This window comes from Rhinopithecus bieti, unplaced genomic scaffold (assembly GCF_001698545.2).
Source record: "Rhinopithecus bieti isolate Rb0 unplaced genomic scaffold, ASM169854v2 scaffold_15296, whole genome shotgun sequence".
NCBI classification, from domain to species: domain Eukaryota; kingdom Metazoa; phylum Chordata; class Mammalia; order Primates; family Cercopithecidae; genus Rhinopithecus; species Rhinopithecus bieti.
Genome location: NW_016809075.1, coordinates 1,098,774 through 1,116,437, shown reverse-complemented (window position 1 = coordinate 1,116,437; position 17,664 = coordinate 1,098,774). Strand labels below are relative to the sequence as shown.

General features: G+C 36.1%; 1 protein-coding gene across 1 annotated transcript in view; it reads right to left on the bottom strand.

Annotated features, from left to right (window-relative positions):
- Positions 1-4,880: 4,880 nt before the first annotated feature.
- Positions 4,881-17,664, bottom strand: part of DARS1 (aspartyl-tRNA synthetase 1) — a 93,033-nt gene continuing 80,249 nt past the window's right edge. Inside the window, exons 11-16 of the mRNA XM_017888486.1 lie at positions 14,841-14,987; positions 12,996-13,038; positions 10,998-11,078; positions 9,897-10,008; positions 9,648-9,719; positions 4,881-5,605 (exon numbers count right to left, since the gene is read on the bottom strand). Coding sequence (XP_017743975.1) covers positions 5,514-5,605; positions 9,648-9,719; positions 9,897-10,008; positions 10,998-11,078; positions 12,996-13,038; positions 14,841-14,987 — 547 coding nt within the window. The 3' untranslated portion in view covers positions 4,881-5,513. The remainder of the gene's footprint in view (positions 5,606-9,647; positions 9,720-9,896; positions 10,009-10,997; positions 11,079-12,995; positions 13,039-14,840; positions 14,988-17,664) is intronic.

Here is a 17,664-nt window from a genome sequence, read left to right as displayed (position 1 = left end):
CTCCTGTCTCAGCCTCCCGAGTAGCTGGGACTACAGGCGCCGCCACGTCGCCCGGCTAGTTTTTTGTAGTTTTTAGTAGAGACGGGGTTTCACCGTGTTAGCCAGGATGGTCTCGATCTCCTGACCTCGTGATCCGCCCGTCTCGGCCTCCCAAAGTGCTGGGATTACAGGCTTGAGCCACCGCGCCCGGCATGAAAAACATTTAAATTATCAAATTGAATTCAGTAGTACATACACAAAATTTACTTTAAAAATGTTTATTTTTAGAGATAGGGTTTCACTGTGTCACCCAGGCAAGGGTGTGGTGATAGAATCATAGCTCTCTGTACCTTGAATGCCTGAGCTCCAGTCATCCACCTGGCTCAGCCTCCCAAGTAGTTAGGACTACAAACGTGCCGCCACACTGGCTAATTTTCATTTTTTGTTGAGAGGAGGTCTTGCTATGTTGTCCATGCCCAGCTGCATACACAAAATAATATGTAGTGATCAAACAACATTTATTCCAGAAAAATAGAATCAGGGATTTCTGTTGCTATAGTCCACTATATCCAAACAACAATGAAAAAATCACAGCAAATACTGATAAAGTATTTGACAAATTCAAAATTTATTCATAACAGAAAGTGAACAAATGAAATCTTCATTAACCTGATAAAAGACGTTTATTAAAAATCTAAAGGCCAGGCAAAGTGGCTCATGTCTGTAATCCCAGCACTTTGGGAAGCTGAGGCAGGAGGATCTCTTGAACCCAGGAATTCGAGACCAGACTGAGCAACATGTTTTTTGTCTCTACAAAAGAATACAAAAAATTAGCTGGGTGTGGTGACACACCTGTAGTCCCAGTTACTTGGGAGGCTGAGGTGGGAGGATTGCTTGAGCCTGGGTGGTTGAGACTGCAGTTGAGCTGAAATTGCACCACTGCACTCCAGTCTAAGAGAGCAAGGCCCTGTCTCAAAAACAAAAAACAGTGAAAACAAAAACCACCTACAGAAATGATCACACTTAATCTCAAGACTTTAGTATTTAAATAAAAACAATACAAGTATGCCTCCATCACTGCTTTTATTCAACACTCTACTCAAGAACCCATCTAATTAATGCAATCGGCAAATAAAAGAATGAGGCAGGAAAAGACTAAACTCTTAGTTTGCCCCACACTATTCTGTGTTCTACACTCTTTAATTCCCATAAATAGTCTCATGATGTAGGATTCTGCAGATGAGGAAAGCTGAGGACAAGCAAGTTATCCAAGGTTATACATTTGTTAACGTGAGAGCAAAACCAGAGTCTGAGCCCAGGCAGCGCGGCTGAAAGAACCCACACTTCTTACCGTTATGCTATCCTTTCTCACACTGTCCACCTACCCTGAAAATACAAGATGCTCAATACAAACTATTAGAACGAGTAAGAGATCAAGAATACTGCTGCATAAGAAGGCAACATATAAAAATTGATAACTGATAGTGTTCTTTACCCTCCTAACAATTCAATAATGTCACGGAAAAGGAGACCCCAATCCTGCTACCAAGCAGAAGTGGCTCACTGCCCAATGCTCTAAGCCAATAAAATGACACTGGGTTTCTGAGAAAAGCTTTTTATTTCAAGTGACTTACAAGGAGACAGAAGTGCAGCTCAAATTGCTCTCTCTGTGCTGGTGTTAAGGCAGTGATTTTATCCTTTAGTGGGTGGATTCTGGGATTAGTAGGTGATTGGTGGAAGAGGTCTGGAAAGTTCTTTGGCATGTGTATTACCTTTATGGGTCCCATGTGCCAATTTGGAGGTAGTTAGTATAAAATATGTGGTGAAACTTTAGGCTGTAACATTAGCAAGCTTGCTGTGTAAACTCTAGTTAGCCATATTGGTTTTAACTAATTTTAGACAGTTTTATTATAAGGGAGGGGAGTCTTAAGTTGTTTTTCTTATCCATTTATCCTGCACACCCAATAATTTTTGTTAACTTTTTTTTTTTTTTTAACTCCTTGGGGCATGGTTTCATTCCCAGTAGAAAAAAAAAACACTGTAAAGTGTTCTAACATGAACTGGAAAATTAAAAGCAGTTTTAATATGCTAATGTTAAGTAAAATTACAGTAAACAAAGTAATGTCTATATTATGATTGAATTCATGGGGAACATTTATTTCTGGGCTGAAACTGAAAAAATACACAAGCGGGGCACGGTGGCTCATGTCTGTAATCCCAGCACTCTGAGGCGCCAAGGCAGGTGGATCACTTGAGCCCAGGAGTTCAAGACCAGCCTGGGCAACATGACAACTACTACATGTCTTTACTAAACATACAAAAGTTAGCTGGGTGTGGTGGTGTGGGCCTGTAGTCCCAGCTACTTAGGGGGCTGAGGTAGACTGCTTGAGCCCAGGAGGTGGAGGATACAGTGAGTTGAGATCTTGCCCCTGCACTCCAGCCTGGGCAACAGAGTGTGATCTTTTACATTTTGTTACACTGAATATTTCATTTTCAAGAGTACTCATTAAATCCTGCCCACAAAAAACACTAAGCTACCTCACCAGTTTCTCCCCTCACCACATGTTTAGCAGATCCTTGGCAAGGCTGTTCTGACTCAGCTAAAATATCTTCAAATCTGTAAAGACAAGGATGTCGAGTTAAAATGGAAAGATATTCGCCTCCAGCATTAACAGTACTAAATTCTTTGATAATTTTGAGAATAAAATGCTGATAGGAGTAAACAATAACATCACACAAAAAGCAAAATACTTTTTTTTTTTTTTTGAGACGGAGTCTCGCTCTGTCGCCCAGGCTGGAGTGCGGTGGCCGGATCTCGGCTCACTGCAAGCTCTGCCTCCCGGGTTCACGCCATTCTCTTGCCTCAGCCTGCCGAGTAGCTGGGACTACAGGCGCCGCCACCTCGCCCGGCTAGTTTTTTTTTGTGTGTGTTTTTTAGTAGAGACGGGGTTTCACTGTGTTAGCCAGGATGGTCTTGATCTCCTGACCTCGTGATCCACCCACCTCGGCCTCCCAAAGTGCTGGGATTACAGGCTTGAGCCACCGCGACCGGCCTCACAAAATACTTTTAAAGATATAAAAATGTTTTACTACAATTAAAAAAAATCAATAAATGAAGAGATATACCATGTTCATTCACTGGAAGACAAAAGAGAAGGAAATTCCAAGCCTTGAGCGTATGCTCTTTAAATTTAAGGTAATGCCAATGAAAATCTCAGGATTTACATATCAAATAAATCTGCAAAACATTAGACATTTACATTTATAGAAACGTAAATATTTGGCGAAAATATAAAAACAGAAAAAGAAATAAAAGGTTGAATTATAATAGTTAGCCTGTAAGAGGGTGCCTTAACTATGCCCACAAATTTTTTGTTTAAATTTCTTTTCTCTCTTAAAAAATAAGGGCCAGGGCAGGCCACACGTGCTCCCCAGCCCATGAATCCCAGCACTTCTGGGATGCCCAGGTTAGGCGGATGCACCTGAGGTCAGGAGTTCGAGGACGCAGCCTGGCCAACAGTGGAGAAACCCCATCTCTACTAACAATACAAAAATTCGGCTGGGCGTGGTGGCGGGCACCTGTAATCCTAGCTACTTGGGAGGCCTGTAGGAGAATCCCCTTGAACTGGGGAGGAAAGGTTGGCAGCGAGCCGAGATCTGCCACTCAGCTCTAGCCGACCACAGAGCAAGACCTTGTCTCAAAAAAAAAAAAAAAAAAAAAAACTCATATATATATATATACTAAAGAGAAGGTCAGAGCACAGCAGCTCAACACGCCTGTAATGCCCAGCACTTTGGGAGGCCGAAGGCAGATGGATCACTTGAGGCACAGATGGATGCACTTCAAGACCAGTACTGGGAAAGCATGGAGAATCTTGTCTAACCAAAATACAAAAAATTAGCCCAGTCTCATACCTGGTCTCAAAACAAATACATTAAAAAAAAAAAAAAAAAAAAAAAAAAAAAAAAAAAAAAAAAAATTGAAGCAAATGTGATAGTGTTAAGATTTGATAAGACTGGATAATAGGTACAAGAGTATTTTATCATGTTCTAATTTGGTCAGCATGTTTGAAAACCTTCACAATAAAAAAGATTACATCATTGTAAGACTTTACAAACTTTATTTTGAAACAAGCTATAATTATATGAAATTGAGAACAGCTCTGGGGCCAATATTATTGTACTATTTTAGGGCCTAGCAATTACATACTATAGAAAAAGATGGATATTCATTTTTTCTTGCTGTGGATTAAATTATGAAATACTTTTGGGGTGCCTTTTATTTAAGGTATTCTGGTAGGATATGAAAGAAAAAAATAAGAACTGAATCTAAACTTTCAAAGACTACACAATCTAGATGGTAAACACTCCCTTTAACTTTCAAAAATAATGGGCAGATGTTTGTGGTCCAGGGGTAACTTCCTAACTTTTGACCCTCCTATTTTCTGCATATAATTTTTTCTTCCTGTACAGAAATATGTTTTGTTCCTGCCCAATATTTGTGGTTCATGTAAAATTAACATTAGCATCAACATTTGTAATAATCTAGAGGGAAAGTGCTTCTAATTGTAATTCTTACACAAAAATTTCTTTTTGATGGATAAGATGGGACTGTATTTTAGTGATGTTCACTAAGTATCAGTACCAGTTCCAGTTAAAAATGAAACAAAATTCTGCAATATATTTTAACCCATGTGAAATGAACTGTCAACCGACCCAAGCTGTCAACTTTAAGAACTCTATCTCTATGCCCATCTAAATATCTGAAATGAATACATGTTGACAACATATTAGTCATTTATTTATACAAACCAGTTGTATATTTTTTCTTTTACCAAATTATAAATGCCTAGCACCAGTTATAAAATCAGGTCACAAAGTTACACAAAAACAAACTAAAATTAGCTTTAAAATTTTATTGAAATTTCAGGTTTAGAATTTAACAATTTAATACAAGATTACACTGAATACTTTCTAACCAGTATTTTAGCCTGCTTTACATAATTTCTAGACATAACTTTTAAGAACTGATACTTTGATTAATTTTCCATGATATGCCAATTATACAATCATTAAAATTTCAGATGCTACCTGAATATTCTTATTCCAATGTCAGAATTTAAAAAAATAAGTTCAAATACTGAAAATCTAAGACATTAACACTGGGGCCCTTGTAATATAGAAAAGAAGAAAAGTTGTACAATCTTAACTGTTTAAAACTTGTAACATTTACTGTAGTAACAGAATATGAATTTTTAACATAACCATATGAATTTCTCAAGTATTTCCTACTGACGCACGTCTGAAGTTATAAAAATCTCTTTTAAACATATCTATACTGAATTACTCCAAAAATAACAGTGATACTTTAGGGCCTTGCAAATTTATTCTAGTGCATATTTTAAGTACCTAAAGTACAGCCTGTGCACTAGCAGGTTACTGGAAAGAGTAAGTGTGGCTTTCTTCTTTGTTTTTTTTGAGGGAGGGTCTCTCGCTCTGTCATCCACACTGGAGTTCAGAGGCAAGGTGTGAATTTAAGGAGTGAGTCGTTTGGGATCACGAGGGAACATGGAGGTCTGACGAACATTATGCAATCCCAGAAACAGCATAGTCACTCTTTCCAACCCTGGGGAAGACAAAAATAATCATTAATTCCTTTCTGAAAATCTCTCAGGGTCTTACTTTGAACTATAAACATAAATATCATTGTTAAACTAAATACTTTTCCTTATTAGGAAAGAAAATGACTCCTATTATTTTGGGTTTATTTAAAATTTTGAGTATTGATTCAGAAATAAAGATGCTGCTATAAATGAAAAGGACTAAGTAATATATCCTTAAATGGTATGGAGTCTGAAATGTGAACCACAAAAATCTATATGAGCCAGGTGCGGTGGCTCAAGCCTGTAATCCCAGCACTTTGGGAGGCCAAGACGGGCGGATCACGAGGTCAGGAGATCGAGACCATCCTGGCTAATACGGTGAAACCCCGTCTCTACTAAAAAATACAAAAAATTATCCAGGTGTGGTGGCAGGCGCCTGTAGTCCCAGCTACGCAGGAGGATGAGGCAGGAGAATGGCGTGAACCTGGGAGGCGGAGCTTGCAGTAAGCCGAGATCGCGCCACCGCACTCCAGTGTGGGCGACAGAGTGAGACTGTCTCAAAAAAAAAAAAAAAAAAACTATATGAATGAACAAAATCTATGATGTAAACAATAAGAAAAACAAAAGACTTTATAAGCTTGAACATTTCAAATGATACCACACTCTGATTATATAGTCCAGGCAATGAGGATCACAGCCATAAACTTGCTTAAGCAATTAACAGAAATATGCGAAAATTTATTGTAATTCTATAGACATTTAACATGGTGGACCCTATGATAAAAAGCTCTGGAGTACATTATTATACTAAGTGTTTTGACTGTAAAAAAGAAACTGATTTTTGAAAGGTGGTTAACAAGATTATGGTTCCTCCTTTCAATGGATTCTATGTAGAGATGTAAAAGAATGAAAAGCTCTTTAGCTATTGATAACAAGTTATAAGATACATTAAAGTACTTCTTCTCCATCTGGGCTCATATTTTAAAAAATGATACATTAAGTAAAAAATGCAAATTACTAAATGGTTTATATATAATAGTATGCTACAATTTGTGTAAAAATATTTAAAGAAATGTGTGTGTGTCCTTTCGTATATGCAAAGATATCTTTGCAAAGGTAAGCTGAAAACTAGAAACAATGGTTTCCTGTAGGGAGGCGAATATGCAGTATTCTCCTTTTTCCTCCTCCAATTTAAAAAAGTGTTAAAATACATATAAAATCTACCATCGGAACCATTTTTAAGTGTCCAGTTTAGTAGTACCAAATACACTCATGATGTTGTGCAATCATCACTGTGATTCATCTCTACAACTCTTAAAAAAAACATGTTTACATCCAGAGGAATGGGACTGCTGGGTCACATGGTATTTCCAGTTCTAAATCTTTGAGGAATCGCCATACTGTCTTCCACAATGGTTGAATTAATTTAAATTCCCACTAACAGTGTAAAAGCATTCCTATTTCTCTGCAACCTTGTCAGCATCTGTTGTTTCTCGACTTTTTAATAATCGCCATTCTAACTGGTGTGAGATGGTATCTCATTGTGGTTTTGATTTGCATTTCTCTAATGATCAGTGATGTTGAGCTTTTCTTCATGTTTGTTGACTGCATAAATGTCTTCTTTTGAGAAATGTCTGTTCATGTCCTTTGCCCACTTTTTAATGGGGTTGTTTTGCTTTTTTCTTGTAAATTTGTTTGAGTTCTTTGTGGATTCTGAATAATAAAGGTACATGCACGTGTATGTTCATTGCAGCACTATTCACAATAGCAAAGACATAGGATCAACCCAAATGCCCAATGATAGACTGGATAAAGAAAACGTAGTACATATATACCATGGAATACTATGCAGCCACAAAAAGGAGTGAGATCATGTCCTTTGCAGGGACATGGATGAAGCTGAAGCCATTATCCTCAGCAAACTAACGCAGGAACAGAAAACCGAACACCACATGTTCTCACTTATAAGTGGGAGCTGAACAATGAGAACACATGGACACAGGGAGGGGAACAACACACACACTGGGGCCTGTTGGGAGGGTGGGGTGGAGGAGAGCATTAGGAAAAAGAGCGATGCATGCGGGGCTTAATACATAGGTGATGGGTTGACAGATGCAGCAAGCCCCTATGGCACACTTTTACCTACGTAACAAATTTGTACATCCTGCACATGTATCCCGAAACTTAAAAAAACAAGACAACAAAAAACCATATGTAATGACCTTAACTGGTGCTATTTATTTTTAAAATTTTGCCCAGCTTTATTGAGTTACAATTGACAAAAATTGTATGTATTTACAGTGTACAATGTGACACTCTGATACACTGTGAAATGATTAAATCAAGCTGATTAACTTATCATCTTGCATACCTATATTTTTTGTGGAAAGAACATTTAAAATCTACTCTTTTAGCAATTTTCAAGCATACATTATTACCTGCAGTCACAATGTAGAACAATGGATCTCCAGAACTTAATCGTCCTAATTCAATCTTCATACCCTTAGACCAACTTCTCCCCATTCCAACAACCATTCTACTCTTTGTCTATGGGTTCAACTTGTAAAAGGTACCATATGTATGTGAGATCATGCAGTATTTGTCTTTCTGTGTCTGATTTGCTAATTTGTTTAGCATGATGTCCTCTAGGTTAATCCACATTGCTACAAATGACAGGATTTCCTTCTTTTTAAAGGCAGAGTGTTATTTCATTGTATAGATAAAATAGGTTGAGTATTCCTAATATGAAAATCCAAAATACTTCAAAATCTGAGACTTTTAAATGCCAACACGATACTCAAAACACAAACAAAAAAAAAACAAAAATGCTCACTGGAGCATTTCAGATTTCTAGATTTGGCATGTTTAACAGTAAGTACAATGCAAATATTATAAAATCTGAAAAAAAATCCAAAATCAGACATGCTTCTGGTCCCAAGCATTTTGGGTAAGGGATACTCAATCCATACTATACTTTCTTTATCCATTCATCCACTGATGGACACTAAGGTCATTTCTATATCTTGGCTATTGTAAATAATGCTGCATTGAACATGAGAGTGCACAAATCTCTTCAACATACTGATTTTATTTCCCTTGGTATATAAGACCAGAAAAGGAATTATTGAATCATATGGTAATTCTCATTGTAACGTTTAGAAGAATCTTCATCCTGTTTTTCCTAACAGCTGTACCAATTTTACATTCCTGTCAACTATTTACAAATACGGATTCCCCTTTCTCCACATCCTCACCAACTATTATCCATTATCTTTTGGCTAACAGCCACAGGTGTGAGATGGTTATCTCACTGAGGTTTTAATTTATATTTCCCTAATGTTTAGTGATGTCGAGCATTTTTTTCCATATGCCTATTCATGATTTAAATATAGGTTTTACATTTAGGCCTTTGATCCATTTTGAGTTTACTTTTGTATATGATGTTAGGTAAGTGTCTAATTTCAATCTTCTGCAAATGGACATCAGTTTTCTCTGTACCATCTATTGAAAAGACTGTCCCTCTACCAATTTTAATTTGAAAATTTTGTAAGTATATATTGTATTTTCCAAAAAACCCCAAAACAAACAACAAAAACTTCAATAAAACTATACATTCAAAAGTTTTACGAATGTTTGATATGGACATCCAAAGATGAGTTAAATATTTACTGATTTTAAATTGCAGAGCAGTCCCTTACATATACTGTAGAAGTGTTCTTAAAGTCAATCAAGTGCTACATCTCAATAAAAACACTTAGCAGCTCTTTGAGCTATTTTAAGGTAGAGTTTTAATTTGAGCTAATGTGAATGAACTCACAGTAGCAAGAGAGAAAACAGGGTACTCCACTTACAAGGCATTTGGCTTCTAAAAACTCTTAAGAGAAAAAAAATGGCTAGAACTTTATGACAATAATATTTTAAAACACACAAGTTAGCTGTTCATTTTGTTTCTTGGAAATCAAATTTTCACTTACGTCATAACTGACTTTTAAAAATTCTTGTAATTCAAATTTGTATTATACTTAGAACTTACAAACTTATTTGTAAGCAATAACAGAATATTACCAATGCCTCCACCAGCATGAGGAGGAGCTCCAAAGCGGAAGGAATCAATGTAAGCCTTGATTTTCTCCAAATCTACAAAAAGACACAAAACAAAACAAAATGTAATTTATCATCTTATTTATCTTAAAAAATCACAAAAGCAATTACTGTTCAATGGAGACTTTTTAAAAAGACCGAGAAGTCTTTTAAATGTTTACAATGTATTATTTTCAGAAAATACACTCTCTTAAATTATTTTAAGTTGTTTACCAATTCCATGATGCAAAGCTCTCTCTGTTAGCAGCTGAGGATCATGTATTCTTTGAGCTCCTGACAGTATTTCTTCTCCTCTCATGAACATATCGTAAGAGTTGGACTGTTTCTGCAAGAGAAAAAATACCACTCTTCAAGTGACTACTATCCTATTTCAATTACACACATACAGAAAAAAATCTCTGCTGCATGAAAAGCAAGTTCATTTTTTCCTATAATTAACAATGCAACCTTGTTCTCTAAAGTAGAATTAAACTACTGAGGGCTGAATAACTTTTTCTTTGTTTATATCAGATTTTGTGCTCTCCTCCCATACCCCCCAATAACAAATCAGAGCGCCACATCTAATTTTTAAGAAGCAGTGCTGATCCTTATTTCACTTTATCATCTGAGATGTTTTTAAGCATGATATGATTTTGGGGTGACTTCTGGAACTCCAAGTTAATAGGTGTGAGTCTTTATTATTATTTTTACTTTAATCCCGTCTTTCAATAAACCAGTGGTTCTCAAAGTGTGATTCCTGGACCAGTAGCTTCAGTATTACCAGAAATTTGTTAGTTGGTCTGGAGTGGGGCCAGCAAAATGATCAGGCTCCCATTCCAGAGCAACTAATGAGAAATTCTGGGTGGGCCCCAGCAATCGATGTTTTAAAAAGCCCTCCAAGTGATTCTGATGCACGGTAAAGTTTAGAAACCACTGCAATGGAAAAATGGTAAAAGACCATAAGACATTATTTAGATTATTAACTCCCAGGATACAATGTGAATTCCCAGTTTAAGGTCAATGACAGGATGATTTGCTAAAGTATGCAAATCTAGTAGTACCATTTGTAATTTACATAGTCTTTCTGCCTTATTAATCTTCAGAAAAATGACCAAGGATAATGACTTTAACATAGATTTTAAAAATTAATTTTCTAGAATATTCAAATTTTACAATATCATTTTGACCAGTGGTGACAGACATCAGTGGTAATACGTATGTGTATCAAAACTGCAAATTATTAATGAAAACCATTATTCCCATTATGCAATCTGACAGTGACAATAAAATTTCCCTTCTGCTCCCAAATGGGTTACTTAAAACCGAATTACTTACGGGATTTCTTGGGTCAGGCATCGTATAGAAAGGTCTTACAGCCAATGGATATTTATCAAGAATATAAAAATCTGTATCATACTATAAAAAGAATAAATGCAATTAAAATACATTTTAAAAGTAAAATGGCTAACATTTTGGTAATTAACTTTTTTACACAAAACTTTGGTTCTTCATAATTACTCTAATTATATTGTATATACAATGAATATCTTGCTTTTTTTCTGGTAACATTTTCATCATATAGCATTTTGCCATGGTGTCATAAATTCTTGCAATATCTAATTTTTAGGCATTGCTTATTATTCATAGTTCTCAAAAAAAAAATTTTTTTTTTTTTTTTTTTTAAAAGGTTGGGGTCTTGTTCTGTTGCTTAGGCTGGAGTGCATGATGCGATCATGGCTTAAACAGGAACCTGGCTAATGTTTAAAATTTTTTGTAGAGATGGAATCTCGCTGTGTTTGCCCAGGCTGGTCTTGAACTCCTGGCCTCAAGTGATCCTCCTATGTTGGCCTCTCAAAGTGCTAGAATTACAGGCATGAGCCACTGTGCCAGGCTTACGGTTTAAATATTCATTTTTTTCCTGTTTTTTTTTTTTTGTAACATGTAATCCCTTTCTAATTTCTCCCCATTCTAAATTATGCTTTGATAAACATCTTTGATTTTACTTTTTTCTTTGTTATTCTAGTTCATCTAGTCATTCTGATGCATTTTATAATGAAAAAAAAATTATCTGAAATCCTTTTGGTTGTTATAGAAACTATATTAAGTCTATGAATTATTTTGGGAAATTTGACGTAATTTATAATATTCATCATTGAAAACATGGATTATCTTCCCAACAATTTAAATTTTATCTAGATATATACATGAGATTTTGGTAGTTTTCTTCAAATGAATGCTGCAACTGAAAGAAATAAATGACATTAACTTGAAATTACAACTTTTTTTAGAGAATGCTTACTATGTGACCTAGATTTAATTAAAAAGAAATAAATTACATTTCAGGGTCGGGTGCGGTGGCTCATGCCTGTAATCCTAGAATTTTGGGAGGTCGAAGTAGGTGGATCACCTGAGGTCAGGAGTTCAAGACCAGCCTGGCCAACATGGTGAAACCCCGTCTCTAAACACAAAAAATTAGCTGGGTGTGGTGGTGGGCACTTGTAATCTCAGCTATTTGGGAGGCTGAGGCAGGAGAATTGCTTGAACCCAGTGGGTGGAGGTTGCAGTGAGCCGAGGTAGTGCCACACTGCACTCCAGCCTGGGCAATAAGAGCGAAACTCCGTCTCAAAAAAAAAAAAAAAATTACATTTTAACCATTTTTGACTTTCAACATTTTTGATAAAACTTGAGAAGAGGATGTTAACAGCTGACAAACTGAAATTGGCTCTGCTGAAACAGCATTTTAAAAGTATAAACTGAATATTGTATGGCTTCAGAAATATCAGTTCTCTAGTTTAACAGTTTCAAGTGCAACCAGTAGGAGGAGCTCAAGGACTAATTTTCCTTTTCATTATACCAGTATCTTAAAATTTTTAAAAAGATCACACTAAGCTTAGCTTTTATCCTCTTTGGAGTCTTGGTTTTAGAAAATGAGATTGGAAAGTAGCTATTACATAAGAGGCAGAGAGGAAGCTCATTCATCTTTAAGTCTCATGAAACAGCAGGGGTACACAGGGAAGATCAAATCTAAATAATTTCAAATAACTTGGAGGTCATTTCTAACTAATCCGACATTCTAACTATCACTTTTAGAGACACCTCAGAACAACTTCGTAGAAATATTAAATACTGAGCTAATCAAATCATCTGGGAGAAAGGCAGGCTATCTGAATATTTCTCATTTTCTAAGAAAAAAAATTTTTTAACGTCCCTCTTAAGTTTTATTTATTCCAGAATCACACTATTCTAGGAAGCTCAGTCCCCTCTGCAACTGTTTTAGTCCCAAGAGACATTTCAGAATTAGAAAAAGAAATCCAGCATATACAAGAGTCCTACCTTTTCCTTTACCAAGTGACCCAACAGCTTTTCATTTGGTGTACTGAAAAAGAAACGCGAAATCAGTGTTTGAAGATGAAACGGCAACTTAAAGACGTTAATAAGGAACTTCTTCTATTTGAGTTTCTCAAGGGATTACAAAATTTGGCCAAAACATGCAGTTGTCTATTCTGCTCTTTTCTTAAAAGGCAAGTCCTATTGAAAATCACTTATGAGTATACCTTGGCAGAGTGACTCAGAGCTTAGTAGATGCTGTTCAAATATTTAATTAAAGCAATAAACAGAATTTAGCAATTCATCGATTCAGAAATATCATGGATGAAATAATTTCCTATAATTACACATAATAAAAGTTCGCTACACTAATATGGGCTTGTCTTGCCATGAAATAGTCTTCCCTTTTTGGTACTCTTTATCAATGGTTTATGAAATAAAAATTAGTATTATCCAAGGTTTTAAAATAGTGTTTATATGAACATGTTACATTTCTATAGCCAAGAGGTAGTTACTTTAGTTTCCTACGTAAAAACAATTTCTAAAATACTTAAAAAAATACTACTCAAGCTTGTAGGATTTTATTTTGCCTTAAAATATCATCTAGCAATGGAGACAATGTTTAAAGCCATATATGTATTTTTTTGTTAAACAAAATAAACGGTTTGGGTGAATTGTTTTTTGAAAAACCCTAAAAAGTGACAATAATCATTTCCTTTCCCTCCTAAAATACGTAAGTATTGTGATGGTTTAAAGGAATCATTCAAGGAAGTCTTGAATAAAATAAAAGTAGATAGAAATTTTCAACCTTTACATGTTTTGTTTGTTTATTTTTTACAGACACGGTTTCACTCTATCACCCAGGCATGATCGTGGGTTACTACAGCCTTGATACTCCTGGGCACAAGTGACCCAATTGCCTCAGCCTCCAGAGTAGCTGGGACTACAGGTGTGTGCCACCACGTTCAGCTAAATTTTAAATTTTTTTGTAGAGACAGGATCTGTGTTGTCCAGGCTGGTCCCGAAATCCTGGCCTCAAATGATCCTCCCACCTCGGCCTCTCAAAGTACTGTGATTACAGGCGCGAGCCAACATGCCCAGCCTCAATCTTTATTAAACGACATAATTTGTTTCAAAATTATAAGTTACATGATCTGAATTTAGATTATACTCTGAATACCAGGGATACTGGGAGAGTTATTCTTTCCAGGTTGTAGGAGAGGGTTGTGGGTAAAAGTCTGTCGTAAGGGACCAGAGGGGAGAAGAGAAAACAAATACCCACTCTATACCAAATACTACATATAATATAGTATGTATGATACTATATAAACAATATTGACTTTTATAACTTTTGGATGTTAACAGTTTATACCCTGATCCTGTGTGGGGATGGATTTAGACTGCTGTCTACTTTCTCTAATACCACTAATTTGGAAAGAGAAGATATTAGAAGATAAAATCACAGGCAAAACTCCCTATACTCTTTAAAGAGTTACAAACATGAGGGGAAAATAATGGAAAATGGTGTTTATAAACAAAATTATGAAAACTTAAGCAAACCATAGTAAACATTTTTATTTCAGATCACACATTATATAAAACAGCATCATACTGTATACCAAAGTTAATAAAATATAAGTGTATCAGGTGAAAAAAAATTTATTAATATTTTCATTCTCTTTTACCTTAAACCAAATTACTAAGATTTTAAAAATCACAGACAACTTGGAGGACGGGTCAATAGGTGCAGCCAACCACCATGGCACATGTGTCCCTATGTAACAAACCTGCATGTTCTGCACATGGATCCTGGAACTTAAAGTAAAAAAAAAAAAAATCACAAAGACAAACCTCAGATCGTCTTCATCTCCCATTTCGACTCCAGCTTCCCTAAGCATAGCCAATGCTTCACAATATTCTAGTCTTAGAGTTGGCTCCAAAAATTTGAATGGCTCACATGGGAACTGTTTATTCACCGTTTGAATTTCAGTCTGAAACCTATTTGCAGAATGATTTAGTTAAGAAAATGTGTGAGATAAATGTTTCCTCCACAAGAGGTCACTGTGGCAATATACAAAAATCAATCTTTGAATCAGTATATACATCAGGAAAAGCATGATCAAATTATTAAAGAATGAAATTTAAATACTTAAAATATTTAACACCATTTTCAATCTCATGTTTTGTAACCACAGTAACATCAAAGGATTAAAATTTTCTTTATAACTCAGTTAATATAGTTAGAAACATAAAATGCCCATTTTTTATATAAAGCAGTACAAAATCTGACTTTTAATTCTTTAACAATTCTTGTTATCACTGAGGAAGACCAAATTAATGAGTATTTGTCTTATCTTCCCGCATCCATATTACACTGTATGTTCAGAGAAGTGCCAATTTCCCATTTTGATAATCTCTATAGTACAATGCTTACCCTATATATATATAGAAGGTACAAGACAATGTTTACTGCACTGAGCTGAATTTCTGCTATGGAAGATGATATTTTATTGAGATTTAAAAAGTTTATTTTTGGCCAGGTGCAGTGGCTCACACCTGTAATCCCAGCACTTTGGGAGGTGGATCACCTGAGGTCAGGCGTTCAAGACCAGCCTGGCCAACATGGTGAAACCCCATCTCTACTCAAACTACAAAAATTATCTGGGCGTGGTTAGGAGGCTGCGGCAGGAGAAGCATTTGAGCCTAAGAGGTGGAGGTTGCAGTGAGCCAAGATCTTGCCACTGCCCTCCAGCCTGGGTTGACAGAGCAAGACTCCGTCTCAAAAAACAAAAAGGTTCGGATTTGCTTCAAAATAATAGTGAATGAGGGAAATGGGTAAACAAAATTGGCCACAGGTTGACAAGGACTGAAACTGGTTGGTGAGTTCATGGGGGCTCATTAGACTATTGCATATCCTTTTGTATGTGTTTGAAAGTTTTTCGTAATTAACAGACTTGAAAAAAGTATGTTTATATTCTATATACAGAAAAAAGTATGTTTGTATTTTATATATAGAATTCTTTACCTAGAATTTACATTCTACTTTTATTTTTTTTATTTCTGAGACAGGGTTTTTATTTCAGGAGCGCAGAGGTGCAATCTTGGCTCACCACAACTTTGGCCTTCTGGGCTCAATCGATCTTCCCACCTCAAGCCTCCTGATTAGCTGGGACTACAGGCATGTACCACTATGACCGGCTAACTTTTGTTACTTTTGTAGAGACGGGGTTTCACCATGTTGTCCACGCTGGTCTCGAACTCCCAGGCTCAAGCAATCTGCCGGCCTCGGCCTCCCAAAGTGTTAGGATTACAGATGTACACCACGCCTGGCCTAGAATTTATATTCTCGAAATTAAAACACCATCATTTCTTGATTGGTCTTACAGACTTTCATGGGAATAAAGCTTAGCCACTGATTTATTAAAATCTTGATATAAGAAGGGTTAGAAAGACCCCACAGTTATTTATTTATTTATTATTTTTTTAGACGGAGTCTCACTCTGTTGCCCAGGCTGGAGTGCAGTGGAGCTATCTCGGCAATTCAAGCAATTCTCCTGCCTCAGCCTCCTGAGTAGCTGGGACAACTAGCGTGTGCCACCATGCCTGGCTAATTTTTTGTATTTTTAGTAGAGACGGGGTTTCACTATGCTGGCCAGGCTGGTCTCAAACTCCTAACCTCCTGATCTGCCCGTCTCGGCCTCCAAAAGTGCGGGGATTACAGGCATGAGCCACCGAGCCTGGCCCCCAATTCATCTTTACATAGCTTTTCTTTCCTTTATATATCAACTCCCATTCATCATGTCTACCAATGGTAGTACAAAAATATGACTATCAATACTTCAAAATACATTTATATATGTATTTTATACACATATACATATTTGGATATATATACACAATACATATACATACAATATAATACATATACATTTGTGTATGTATTTTTCTATGAGAGGCAAATACTAATGATAAACATGAGAGGAAGATGACACAGGCCAGATAATCCAATAAACAGGTGACACCAAAATTTAAAATTCCTAAATGACTTGAAGAACATACAAAGAAGGCTTTTATTTTCAAATTGCCACCTTAACTCTACTGAAAAAGTTCAGCAATAATGGCGTTTGAGTCCAATTTGTAAGTGGAGATTTGATTAATCTCAAGGACCCAAATTCATGCTTGGTCTGTTGTTATAAAAATCAAAGTGGAAATGTCAAACTCTATTATTTAATAGAGAAGCTATCAGTATTTTTAAAAAAATGAGTTTCTGAAACTTCCTTGAATTATAAATGTGAACCGAAAATGAGAAAAGCTGTGTGTGTTCCTTCAGTGTAGTTCTAAAGTATATTTCGTCTTATAAGGAAAATGTTATCAGTTGTTCCATGAACCATTGAAAATTGATTGAAATAAACTGCATCAAAATGTTTTAGAGAACAAAGATATAAAAAGAAAAAGGCTGTCTGCAATTAATTAGCCATCAAAGGCACAGATCTGCAGAGAATGCCTGGAAATATTGGCACTTACGCTACAGTATTCTTAAATAAGATCAGTAGTTAATTTCTACATTCTATTTTTTTTTTGAGACGGAGTCTTGCTCTGTTGCTCAGGCTAGAGTGCAGTGGTGTGATCTCAGCTCACTGCACCTCCGCCTCCTGGGTTCAAGCGATTCCCCTAC